At 43.5% G+C, this 13,060-nt stretch overlaps 1 protein-coding gene across 1 annotated transcript in view; it reads left to right on the forward strand.

Moving 5' to 3' along the window:
- The first annotated feature begins 363 nt into the window (after window positions 1-363).
- LOC134730853 (uncharacterized) overlaps window positions 364-13,060 on the forward strand; it is a 310,307-nt gene continuing 297,610 nt past the window's right edge. Inside the window, exons 1-3 of the mRNA XM_063606531.1 lie at window positions 364-396; window positions 1,188-1,237; window positions 8,982-9,052. Of these exons, the coding sequence (XP_063462601.1) occupies window positions 364-396; window positions 1,188-1,237; window positions 8,982-9,052 (154 nt within the window). The remainder of the gene's footprint in view (window positions 397-1,187; window positions 1,238-8,981; window positions 9,053-13,060) is intronic.

The following is a 13,060-nucleotide window of genomic DNA, read 5'->3' on the forward strand; positions in this document are numbered from 1 at the left end:
CACCACATGACCACATAGATGAACCTTGAGTACATAATGCTAAGTGCAATAATGAGCCAGTCACAGAAGATTCCACTTGTATGAGATATCTAAAATAGTCAAATTCAAAGAATCAAAGAGTAGTACGGTAATTAATAGGGGCTGGGGGAAGAGGGAAATGAGGATTACTAATCACTGGGCATAAAAGTTTAGTTAACAAGACAAATGAGTTCTCAGATCTGTTGTGCAACATTGTACCTATAGTCAACAATAATATATTGTACACTTAATTCATTTTAAGACAATAAAATACATTTAAAAAAGAGATGTCATTGGGTTTGCTCCACAGGTCCCAGTGCCTGCATCTTTTCAAACACTGGCCCCATGCTCTTAGATGTACCTCCACTGTTGCTGGAGGTACGTCTAAGCTGATCGGGTCACAATGGATTCATCTGGCCCCATGGTGCGTTGTTTAAGGGAGGGTCTTCTGTTTGGCCTCATAGTGTAGTATTGAACTAAATAAACTCTGATGCCATACTGCCTGGATAAAATATCCCAACTCTGCCACTTATTCACTGTGGATCTTCGGGAGGATGCTTAATCTTTTTGCATCTCAGTTTTCCTCATCTGTGAAATGGAACTGATAACACCACTCTCCTGAGAATTAGATAAATTAATGCACAGGAGCGCTTAGAAGCATGCCTGCCTCATCGTAAGCACCCAACAAATATTGGCTGTTATTTGGTACTTTCGTGTTCCAGCTCCATTCTCCAACCCCCCACCCCACTTCTAATAACATTTCCACGAATGGACAATTAGGAGAATTCTATTAGGTCTTGGTCTTCTATTAGTAGTTCTATTGATCCTTGAGATTGTGTCATTTTAAAAAAATCTCTGGTTTTATTTTGCCAACTTCTGAAATCTGTGCAAAGTATGGATGTAGGATTTTTGCATTTGGAACTCCTCCAGGGGCCCAGGGACCCATGGTAGGGAAAATAAAAGAGGTCTTCAGAGATGTCTTGTGTCTCCAGAGAAACAGCAGTATTACTTCACCGGTTGACTTAATGGAATCAGTCGGAATCAGCCCCAAGCAACTTTCCCTGCCTAATTACCCCATCACCTGTTCAAATACAGCCATTACTTTGGTATTTATTAATTGTGTTGTGATCAGCTTTTAAGGTATGTCTTTTCCTTTTTTTTTCTTTCAGCTTAGCCAGAATCACATTTTAGGGCAACCAGATTTTAATGATATTGACAGGTACTATAGCTTGACTTTCTAAGCTCTTTCCATACAAACTTAATTTTTGGTTTTGGTAAGTTTGCGAAATGGATAGCCAGTTTCTAACTCTTGTATGTTTCTCTGGGTGAACTGTCATTTTTATTTTTTGTCAAGTGAGCTACAGGTAAAGCTTGTGATCATAGCAAAACATGTTTAATACTTTTGATGGAATTGAACACAAAGTTAACTGAATCTTTCACTAAACTGGCAAGTTAATTGAATGAAATGATTAGTTTGTTAGTTTCTTTGGTCAACTTTGCTGGAATAGTTGGTTGATCTGTTATCATAGAGCCTAGAACAGTTTCACTTCTCCTAGTCCCATGCGAAGTATTCACTGACTGTGCTTCTTTCCCAAGCAGTTCTTGTGTCAAAACACTGCTACCTGAGATATTTTCAGAGACCTTTACATGGACTGTTTTTGCAACTCTTATTCCATGGGTGAGTCAGTGCAGCAACAGGTCTGTATGGACTCCCAGCAGGTTGTTTCTCTGCCCGGAATCACTTGCCAGATGATTTTAATATTGAAGGGCAAAACTTAGCATTGGTTTGTGGCCCTTTTTAAAAACTCACCAAGCAGAACAAATACCAATTCTATAGGGACTTGGGGGCAAGAGAAGTCTCAGAAGCTGGCCCATTTCTCAGTTTGGGTCTGCTAGTGAGGCAGGGCTTAAGGTTAACTCAGTCCTTATAGGTACAGGACTGTCTCTTAGTTTTACAGTCTTCAACATTTTATTAATTTCCAGGCAGTAATAATAACTACCATATAACCCTTACTGCAGGTAGGCACTACTTGAAGTACTTTAGATGTATTACTCAATTTAATGTTCTCAACAGCCCTATGAGGTAGGCTCTGTTAATTATCCCACTTTACAGATGAGGAAACAAAGTGCCTCAGAGAAATGAGGTTTTTGCCTGAGGTCCCATAGCAAGTAAGTGGCAGTATATAAGGTTTCAGAGCAAGTGTGGACAGAGCCAGGATTTAAACCTAGGCAGCCTGGCTCTGGAGTCATAACTGCTATACTGTACTGAGGGACTGCCTTAAATCATGCTGAAACCAGAGTGGAAATGGATTTCTTTACAATGACGGGTATAATAACTATGATAATAAATATTAGTTATTTTCTCTGATCACTGTCTCCCAGTGAATGAATCTACTGGAAAGTCCAAATCATTGATTAATTGTTGCTAGCTGAGAATACAACCTGAACAAAGACAGTAACAAATATTCATTGGATTGGAGGGGTAAAGAAACAGGGGACATCATTACTTTTTCTGGGCTCCAGGTCACACGGCCTCAGCCTGATTTTTCAGAGGCACGTCAGAACTTGGAGCTGAGGAGTGAGGACCAAGTCTTGCCCCATGAAGTCTCAGGTCCGTGCCAAGAGTCTGGGGCACCATTACTAGCCCCACCCTGGGCAACAAGCCACGAGGGAGCCAAGGCGAGAAGCCAAGAGAATCGAGAAGCGTGTGTGATGAGGAGACTTCAAGCTGGCCCTGGGGAGGCATCTAGAGGAATTTCCTGAGCTGGAGTCCAGAATTTGCCATAGGTTTTTACGTGTGCCTCTGGTGTGGGATCCTTGGGATAGTTAAAGGGGCTACATAGGAGGAGACTTGTTTCTAGGACGCTGAGGAAGCTGGATGGATTACCCTGTCTCCTTCCAGGGCTGTGTCTAGAACTCTGACAGCGGTCACAGAATCAGACACCTTCTGTCCTGGGTGGATCATAGTCACAATTATAACATTCCTTAATCTCAAATTCCTTAAAAAAATCTTTTTATTTTGAAATAGCCATAGATTCACAGCGGGCTGCCAGAATGGTTCAGAGAGGTGCTGTACACCCTTAATTCATTTCCCCTGATGGTCACATCTTGCCTAACTAGAGTACAATATCAAGCCAGGAAATCGACATTGGTGCAATCCACAGATCTTTTGCAGATTTCACCAGTTTTACATGCACTTATTTGGGTGTGTGTGAATAGTTCTATGCAATTTTATCATGTGTGGATTTGTGTGTTCACCATCACAATCAGGATACAGAACTCTTCTATCATCTCAAAGGTCCTTGAATTCCTTTTAAAAAGGAAACATCCACTTCTGAGAGCACTATTACCTCATGCTGCTAAGATGTAATTGAGGTTACAGTCTCCTTTATATCTTTTGCATTTCATTAATATTTTTATGTGACTACATCCTGCTTATCTCACAGACATAACAACATTTGGGTCCTTTTGACTGGATTATGAGGTTATGTTGCTTTCATTTTCAGCTCACCCTTAGGCAAGCCATGTAAGGAGGTGGAGGATAAGTCTCTCTTGTTTACCACTCTATACCCCGCATCTAGAACAGGGATTAGCACATAGCAGATGCCCAATACACATTTCTGAAAGGATTTAACCCATTATATCTTGATTCTTAGTACTTAACGTTCTCAGTGAGTGTGTGTCCCCCAACCTTGTACAGTTCTGTCCCAGCTACTGATCTTGATTTTGAGTCAGATTCAATCCTAGAACTTTCACTGCATTGTCTTTTTTAAATGGATTATTGACCATAATGGACTACTTTGTGCTTTTAACAAAACTGAAGCTAAAAATTGTTTAGCCTAGAAGAAATGTCTTTGACAGATATCCGTGGGTACAGCTTATGCCTGCCCCCCTCCCCATCTGCCTGCTAACCTGTTTCTTCTTACATCTCTTCATTTTATTGGGCTAAAACATCTACCAATTCAATGACATTCAGGCACCACCCCCACTCTCCCAAAATTTAAGTTCTCATGAAAATCTCATTAGCAGAGAGAGGAGGAGCAAATTGAGCCTCATCTGTTTGAGTTTCATTGTACCTGCTGCACATCAAGCAGCTGGCCACATGGGTCAGAGCTTATTCTCATGACTGCACCAGGGTTACTTTGTGGTTATTGAGAGGCCCAGTGACAGTGACTGCTAGTTGCAAAGGGAAACCTGCAGGGAAAAGGTGGAAGGAGTAAGGGAGTAGTGACTTGTGTATGTGCCAGCAAGGGGCAGGCATCAGATGTTCAAATGGTCACTGGTTAAACTGTCATTCAAACTAAATTTTTGTTCTAGTATTTCCAGTTTGGACAGAGCCATTCCCTTTTTTTTTTTTTTTTTTTTTTTTTTGTATTCTGAGGTTTGACATTGGATTTGTTACCTTGAAATTCTATAATGTGTTAATTCTCGTGGATTCTTCCTTTGACACAGCCTTAATCTAATACCTGGAATCTTGAGACAGCCTTCTTTCAGAAACTACCCTCCCTGCCCACATCCTCATCCATACTGCATATTATTTCCAATTTAACCATTAAAATACCTGGCTTTAATCAAAAGCCTAAGGCTGCCCCTTGGATCAAATCAAGTCCAAACTCCTGCCATCTCCAGCTCTCCTCTTGAAGCTGACTGCTCACCATTAGCCCAGCACTCCTTCCTTCAGGCTAGTCCAGGCTTCTTATGAAGGACCCTGAGTGTAGTCACTTATATTTCTGTCTTCATGCCTTTTAGCAGGTGTCGTTGGGGCCTGTATGTGCCTTTGGCTGCCTCCTTCACACAACATCTGACTTCTACTAATATGTCCATCAAGGAGGCACAAAACAGGCAGTGGTTAAACATGTAGTGGTAGCTTCCTGTGGCTTCTGTCATGAATGACCATAAACTTGGTGGCTTATAACAACAGGAATTTATTCTCTCACAATTCTGGAGGCCAGAAGTCTGAAATCAAGGTGTATTAGTCTGTTTTCACATTGCTGATAAAGATATCCCTGAGACTGCGTAATTTATGAAGAAAAAGGTTTAATGGACTCATAGTTCCACGTGGCTGAGGAGGCCTCACAATCATGGCAGAAGGAGGAAGGTGAAAGGCATGTCTTACATGGTGGCAGACAAGAGGGAATGAGAGCCAAGTGAAAGGGGTTTTCCCTTATAAAACCATCAGATCTCTTGAACTTATTCACTATCATGAGAACAGTATGGGGGAAACCACCCTCATGATTCAATTATCTCCCACCAGATCCCTCCCACAATGCATAGGAATTATGGGAGCTACAATTCAAGATGAGATTTGGGTGGGGACACAGCCAAACCATATCACAAGGTGTCGGCAGGACTGAGCTCCCTTGGAAGGCTCTAGGGCAGAATCTTGCCTTGCCTCTTTCAGCTCTGGTGGCTACAGCCATTCTTTGGCTTGTGGCTGTGTAGTTCCAATCTCTGCCTCTCTGTGTCCCCTCTAGGTGTCTCTTGGGATACTTGTCATTGGATTTAGGACCCCTACAGGTAATCCAGAATGATCTTATCTTGAGATCCTTCAATTAATTATGTCTGCAAAGGCCCTATTCCAAATAGGGTCACATTCACAGGTCCTGGGGTGAGGACATGGACCTGACATTTTGGGGGCCACCATTCAAACCACTACAGTAATTAAACAGTCAAACCCAAAGAGGATCAATTCTGAGGTACCAACCAATGCTATTAAAATATAAACAGCCGAGCGCAGTGGCTCACACCTGTAATCCCAGTACTTTGGGAGGCTGAGGCAGGCGGATTGCTTGAGCTCAGGAGTTTGCGACCAGCCTGGGGAACACGGTGAAACCCTGTCTCTACTAAAATACAAAAAATTAGCTGGGCGTAGTGGTGTGCGCCTGTAGTCCCAGCTACTTAGGAGGCTGAGGCAGGAGAATCGCTTGAACCCGGGAGGCAGAGGTTGTAGTGAGCCGAGATTGCGCCAATGCACTCCAGCCTGGGTGACAGAGTGAGACATCATCTCAAAAAAAAAAAAAAAATATATATATATATATATATATGCAACAATTTGGACAAAAAAATAAAATGTGCCTATCGAATTTGTGGTTAAGATGAAGCTGGGTTAGATAGATATGCACTTAAAAACAGAAGGAAAAAAATTTAAAAGTTATAAGAATGATCCCAAATTAGCAAAATGGGCTTTTACTTTGTGCTTATCTCTATGACATGACATCTCACATGGTTTTGCTCTCCCACTTGGCTGGGAGTTTCTTGTCTGTGTGTTGTGTGCTTAGCATATTTGTTGTGTAAATGAATAAAGGAAGCACTGTGAAGCCCCAACTTTGGTTTAAATAATAAACAGATAACAAATAATTAACAGACCGGCAGAAATTCAGTCTTTTAGGAATTAACAGGGAGAATTATTCAGTAGCTTTCAAGCTCAAAACACTCCAAGAATGTGACATGGCTGCTAGAAAATGTCGTACAATATGAGGGTGCATTATTTAGAGTCCAGCTCAAAGTGGGAATAAGCTTTTGTAATTTGCACAGGCTTGAAGACTGTATAGGCTCTATAGTCTTGTATAGTCTTCAGATCCACAAAAGATGAGTACACTCTATTGCTTATATGACCAGTGTTTCTTATGTTTTAAATCAGCTGATGGATCTTTTAGAAAAAGAGGAGGTTCTTGTTGCTTACTTATTATGGTCATCTATGAGCACCTAGTCAGTGATGAAAGCTGAAGGAAGTGGAAGTAATCACTTGCCACTAGCTGACTCAATATACGAATCAATGCTTAGGTAAAGACATATTGATCTATTTTTTTTTTTGAGACAGGGTCTCACTCTGTCACCCAGGCTGGAGTGCAGTGGCAAGATCTTGACTCACTGCAGCCTCTGCCTCCTGGGTTCAAGCGATTCTCCTGGTTCAGCCTCCCGAGTAGCTGGGACTACAGGCGGGCGCCACCATGCCCAGCTAAGTTTTGTATTTTTAGTAGAGACGGAGTTTCACCATGTTGCCTGGAGTGGTCTCAAACTCCTGACCTCAAGTGATCCACCCACCTCGGCCTCTCAAAGTGCTGGGGTTACATGCGTGAGCCACCACCCCCTGCCTGATCTATTTACTTTGGTTGTTCATAAAAGAGAAGGTACCCAACCATGGGCTCTATTACTACGTCAAGCAACCTCAGTGGTTGTGATGGTCAGTTTTTTGTGTCAGCTAGGCTAAGCTACAGTTCTTAGTTATTCATTCAAACTATGAAGGTATTTTGTAAATGTGACTAAAGTCCATAGCAGTTGACTTTAAGTAAGGGATAATTATCCTGAATAATCCGAGTTGATTCAATCAGTTGAAGGGGCTTAAAAGCAGGCTGAGGTATCTCTGAGAGTGGAAGGAATTCTGCCTGGGGACAGCACCTTCAGCCTTTGCCTGAGAGCTGCAACCTGTCCTGGGTGATGGCCTGCCCTTTGGATTTAAGACTTGCTTAGCCAGTCCCACAATCTTGTAAGCTAATTCCTTGGAATACATCTCTTACTAAGATCTCCTACTGGTTCTGTTTCTCTGGTAGAACCCCACCTGATACAGCGATTGCCTGGGATCTCTGTTAAAGGGCTGAACAGCTGGGGAGGAACTGTGAGGCAGTAGAGTGTTTATCAGCGTTCCTTAAACTTTAATGAGATATCAATCACCTGGGGGTGAGGCAGGAGAACAGGGAATTAGGGTAACCAAGGGTTAAGGTATACAGAAAGAACAGCAGGTGCAGCGAGTTCTAGGCAAGATTAGGCAGCAAACAGGCCACATCCTTGCTCCTCTGATAACAAGACAGAAGTTTCCACTTCAGCCTCTAATTGGTCACAGGCCAATCCTTCATAGGGTGTAACCAATTGGAGGCCTCTAAAGTGCATCTAGGGGAGTTACTAAACTTTTGCAACTTAATAAAAAGCCTAATTGTTGTTGGTGGGGGGGTGCTCTTGTGCTGCTTCACTTGCTGGAGTCTGCTCCCACTCTGTGAATTGTAGCTTCGCTTCAATAAATCTGTGCGTTCGTTACTTTTTGTTGTTGTTGTTTGTCTTTCATTGTTTCATTCTTTTGTTGCTTTGTTTGTGCATTTTATTCCGTTCTTTGTTCAACATGCCAAGAACCTGGACAACTCAGTCAAGACCTTCCATCCGGTAATAGGGTCTGAGTGGACTCAGGTGGTGTTAATGCTGTCAGTATGCTTTGATTGGCAAGACTATATGTAGTAGTTCTCAAATCAGCCTGCACATTTGAATTATCTGGAGAGCTTTTAAAAAACACTGGTGTCTAGGGCTCACCTCTAATGATTATGACTTCATTGGCCTATTTAAAGTGTAGTGAAAAGTACAGAAGCAAGAGTGTAGGTGAGTGGTTCTCAAAGTGTGGTCCCTAGACCAATAACATTGGCATCACCTGAGAACTTGTTAGAAATGCAAATAATCAGATCTTATACCTACTGACTCAAACTCTGGGATTGAATCCCAGCCATCTGATTCCCTCCAGGTGATTCTGATGTCCACTGAAATTTGGGAACCACTGGTGTAGGAAGATTTTGAGTCTGTACTCAGACTCCTTAGGCAAGCAGCCTAAGCTCTCTTTGGCAGACTTTAGTGTCTGTAAAATGGGGATAACAATAGAAGCATGTTATGGGGGTGTTTGAGCTTGATCAGGGAGTTGACACCAACTGTGGGGAAAAGCTGAGGTTCCCGTGCTAGGAGAGCATGGGTAAGTCTTTAATATGGAGGGCCTGAAGACAGAAGCAAGATTTATAGTAAGCAAGACAAGAGTGAGAGGGAATGGTTTGGGATCAACTGGGAAGGTGGGGTGCCCTGAGAACTTGCCTTGGTGGGCCATGGGGGCTTGACTCAGCACCTTTATCAGTGCAGCCTAGGTGAGGACAGGCGGGGCTACCAGGATGAAATTCTAAAGAACCAAAGTCTGAAGGGTGATGTCTTTCTCTGAGGCCGTGGAAGAACTTGCCGATGGAGGGACCACAGAAGGATCTATGGGAGAACAACGGGAACTGCAGGAGAGGTAAGAAGACCTTCAAATATCAGTGGGCGAGAGTTGGGGCTGATAGCTAGAGGATAGGGCCAGGGTTCAGAATTCTGAGGCTGAGGGAAAGAATCAGGATCTGATGGGGGAGAAGAGGTGGGGGGTGTGATGGGGAGGTGTGCTGGAGGCCTAGGTGTTGTGCTGAACCCCTATTAACCTCAATAGAGAAGGCACCAAGTTCAAGAGGCCAAAGAAGAGACCTAGAGCTAGCAAATGTGACTTGGGGGTTTTACTGGGACTTACTTACAGGGGAGAGGGTCCAGTGGTGGCGAGCTGGACACCTTACCTATAGAAACAATCCACTGGTGGTGGGCTGGACAATATAACCACTGTACGTATGGTCCAGTGGCAGCAGGCTGGGCAGGAAAACCACAATTGCTTGCAAACAGCATTCAGTTTATAGAGCATTTTCATTTAACACCCTCTCCTTAATGATCTCCACCTGGTAGCTTTCATGTACCGCACTCCCCACCCCCAAACTCAGGGCCTCCATCCCCGATAGGGCCAATGTTCCACGGGACGGCCTGAGGGCTCAGATGTTCCTAACAGACAAGGAATGAATCTCCGGGTTGGTGACTTACGGATTCCCTATCTCGGAACACATTCGGGTGCGTCTGCCATACGAGGTTGTTCTCAGAGTATGCTTGTGATTTCTCTCAGGTGTGCTTACAATGCACTAGGAAGTCAGCTCGTTTGGGGTTTGCTCTTGGGGGCCGACAGGAGGAAAATGCCTGGGCCCAGGTTTAAGGACGCCTATGAAGCAGACAAACCCACCATTCCAAACTCTAGCCCTTCTCAGGCTTATCTCAGGCCAGAGCTATTCCAAGGTCCCAGACAAAGCCAGGACTGGAACCCTTGTCTGCTTATCTAGGGCTAGTGGTGGGACGGTGGGGATGGAGGCAACTGCAGTGAATCCTGCACCCCGACTTCCTAGGCCTCCCAACCTCCCCAGCATTTTTGAAGTTCCAAACATGTTTCTGGGTTCTCTATCTTGGTCCCCAAGCGACCTTGGCCTTAAACACATCGTGAGTCTTTAGTGCTCTGCTCAGAACTCAAAAGGTTGGTGTAACTAAGATAGAAATGCTGTGTTTACAGCCGTTGCTGTGAAATGGGAATGGAAAGGGCTGCCAGGAAGTGAAGTCTAGTCTCTCTCAATGTGTGAGGTGCAAAAAGAAAAGCTGCTGTTTTGTCTCTGAGACCTTGGATCTCTAGGAGGAGGGATGAGAGTTAAACTTCCTTTACATTTTTTCACTTTTCTATATTACTGCCTTGGACTGTTTCTACTTTTCTTCTGCTTCTATCTTCCCTTCTTTTGATGAAAGAGAAGGGGGAACTGGGCAATAATCTGATTTAATGAAACCTGCCATGCTATTTGAGAAAAACTGAAAGCTTTGTTTTAGGTTAAAATGAAAAATTGTATATAATGTAAAATTAGTAAAACAGACATGTTAGGGGAGCACGTGCTGGGATTTGTTAGAATGAAAGTACCCTGTCTCAGCTTTGAGGAACCACCGCAGCCTACTGTGGGTTGTGGGTTATGGACAAAGGCGGCACACAGGATGTCACATATGCCTGTGCAGTGAAATTATCGAGAGACTGGATGGGCAGGATTAGAGGTCAAGAGCTTGACCAGGTAAAAGGGATCTTCTAGTTCTCTTTAGATAGTTGAAGCTGACCGCTTCTCAAGGAAAAATGTGTTTTAGGGTATTCAAGAAAGCACAAGAAAATCAATATTTTTAGGCTAGTTTTAAAGGGGTATTTATTGGCTGGTGGGTTAGGCATCTAATAGTTAACCAGTAGGTTACATTTATGGATTAGTAGCTAGGAAATAAAACATGAGATTCTTTGTGTCTTAGTTTATTCAGCCTGCTGTAACAAACTACTATAGACTGGGTGGCTTAGAAACAACAGAAATTTCTTATTTCTCAGGAAACTGAGAAGTCCAAGATCAATGCAGTGGCAGATTTGGTGTCTTGTGGAGGCCCATTTCCTGGTTCATGGATGGATGGTCTTGCTGTAACTCCACATGGCAGGAGGGACAAGAGATCTCACTTAGGACTCTTTTATAAAGGCAATAATCCCATTATAAGGGACCTAATCACCTTTCAAAGATCCACCTCCTAATACCATCACCTTTCAAAGATCCACCTCCTAATACCATCACCTTGGGGTTGAGGATTTCAATACATGAATTTTGGTGGGGCATGGGGGGGGGCATTAACACTTTTTATCCATTGAAATTTTCAGAAATTTCCCACAAAACTACAGACTGAGTTTTACAAATGGTTTTCAGAGTCAGTAGCCTGAAGTCAGATAGGTTAGGTTCAAATTCCCTCACTAGTGTGCTTGATCCTGGGGCAAGTTAGTTCTCTGAACCTTGATTTCTCTCATCTTTGAAATGGGGATTATTATGGGAATTAAATGTACTACTAATGTATGCGAATGTGGTTTGTAGGGTGCCATTTAAATATTAGTCGTTATGCTTCCAAAGTCCTATTTCCTAGAAGATTAAATTGGATGTCTCATGGGGTCTCATGAGTTTGTCTTTTGTTTTTTGATCCACCTATAGGCATACACAAAATGTATTCCAGCATCATTACCAAACTGCAGTGGTATTCTGGGATCTGAGCCTAGGTTTCTCTTTCTCTTTTAATGATAAATAAATGAATAATCACAGTGGTTGCAAAGTTCGGGTGAAGCCAAGCTTTTCCTTTTCCTTAGCGCAGGCTCTCTGGGCTGAAGCCTATGTGGAACTGGGGAAAGGCATGGCTGGGGCCTCTTTCCCTAACTTATTCTACTTCTGCACCACTCACTCTGCTGCCCTGGATGGAGGTGGAGGTGAAAGGGAAGGTGAAGGGGCTGGGAAAGTCCTGTTTGGCAGGACAGTAGTAACCTGCCACTGAGGCGGCTTGGATGATGCAGTGTTAGTGCTTACTCTTGGTGGGCAGAGGGAGTTTGCAGTGAGTTTTCAGGGACTCTGGTCTTAGCATTTTTCTACATGCAATTCCCTTAATGTGGGCAGTTACTCCTGCAGTTGGACATCTGTGGCTCTCCCCTCAGCCCCTGGCTCCTGGCAGTCTGTCTCTCTGTTGAGGTCACCTTATCCCTCCAGGGGATCCATTTAAGATAACCAGAGTCTGGTTCTCTTCCATGGGGTTTCCAGTTGCCTAGTGAGAACTCTGTGGATGTCTGTTTCCCACTCAACGCTGGAAAGGCTGGCTGTTCCCTTCATTCTGCCTCTTTGCTACCGGGTAGCCATTCCAGCCAGCTTCTCATCTTCAACACTAGAGGGACAAGTCAGGTATTAGTCCACAATCTCCAGGGAACAAACAGAAAACTCTCCAAGTTGCCCTCTTGAAGAGCCCTCTTGGCATTAGGAGGGGGAAGCACCACCTTCTCCTTGTCCTTGGGGACTCTTGGACACCCATAACTCTCTTCAGAGAAAATCCCAACTACCTCCTAACTTCTGTCTTCCTGATGAATTCTATATTTCTTTAATATTGTCAGGAGGTGCATGGTGGGCTCCCACTGGAAGAACAATGTTTTTGGTCACTTCCTTCCAAATCCTGAAGAGAAGGCCTTGACATCTGTTGTCTCAGCTTTGGGGCATGGCCAAAATGTTAAGATGGGAAGAGTCCCATTTGAACATCCTGCCTCACCAAGATAAGGTTAAGTGTTCTCATGGCCAGGACTGTAGGCACTTCCTTCAGGATCCTTCTGCTTCCCTTGGATACCTGGAGGCCTTTGGGCTTCCCTTGTCCATGTCCCAAACTCCTTAATAAAAGTCTTAACTCTTTTAGTCCCATCTAACTCCAAACTAAGTTGTTTTTCACTAGTTGTCAGACAAAACTAATCTGCTTCAAGGAAATCTCATTAAAACAAATGCAAAACCAAGGCAGTTAACTCTCCCAGAATTATCTGCGTGTTGAAAGAGACGGAAAATTCATGAGAGGGAAAAAAATCCAACAGAAATTCAGCATAGTTTCT

Source organism: Pan paniscus, chromosome 7 (genome assembly GCF_029289425.2).
Source record: "Pan paniscus chromosome 7, NHGRI_mPanPan1-v2.0_pri, whole genome shotgun sequence".
Taxonomy (NCBI): domain Eukaryota; kingdom Metazoa; phylum Chordata; class Mammalia; order Primates; family Hominidae; genus Pan; species Pan paniscus.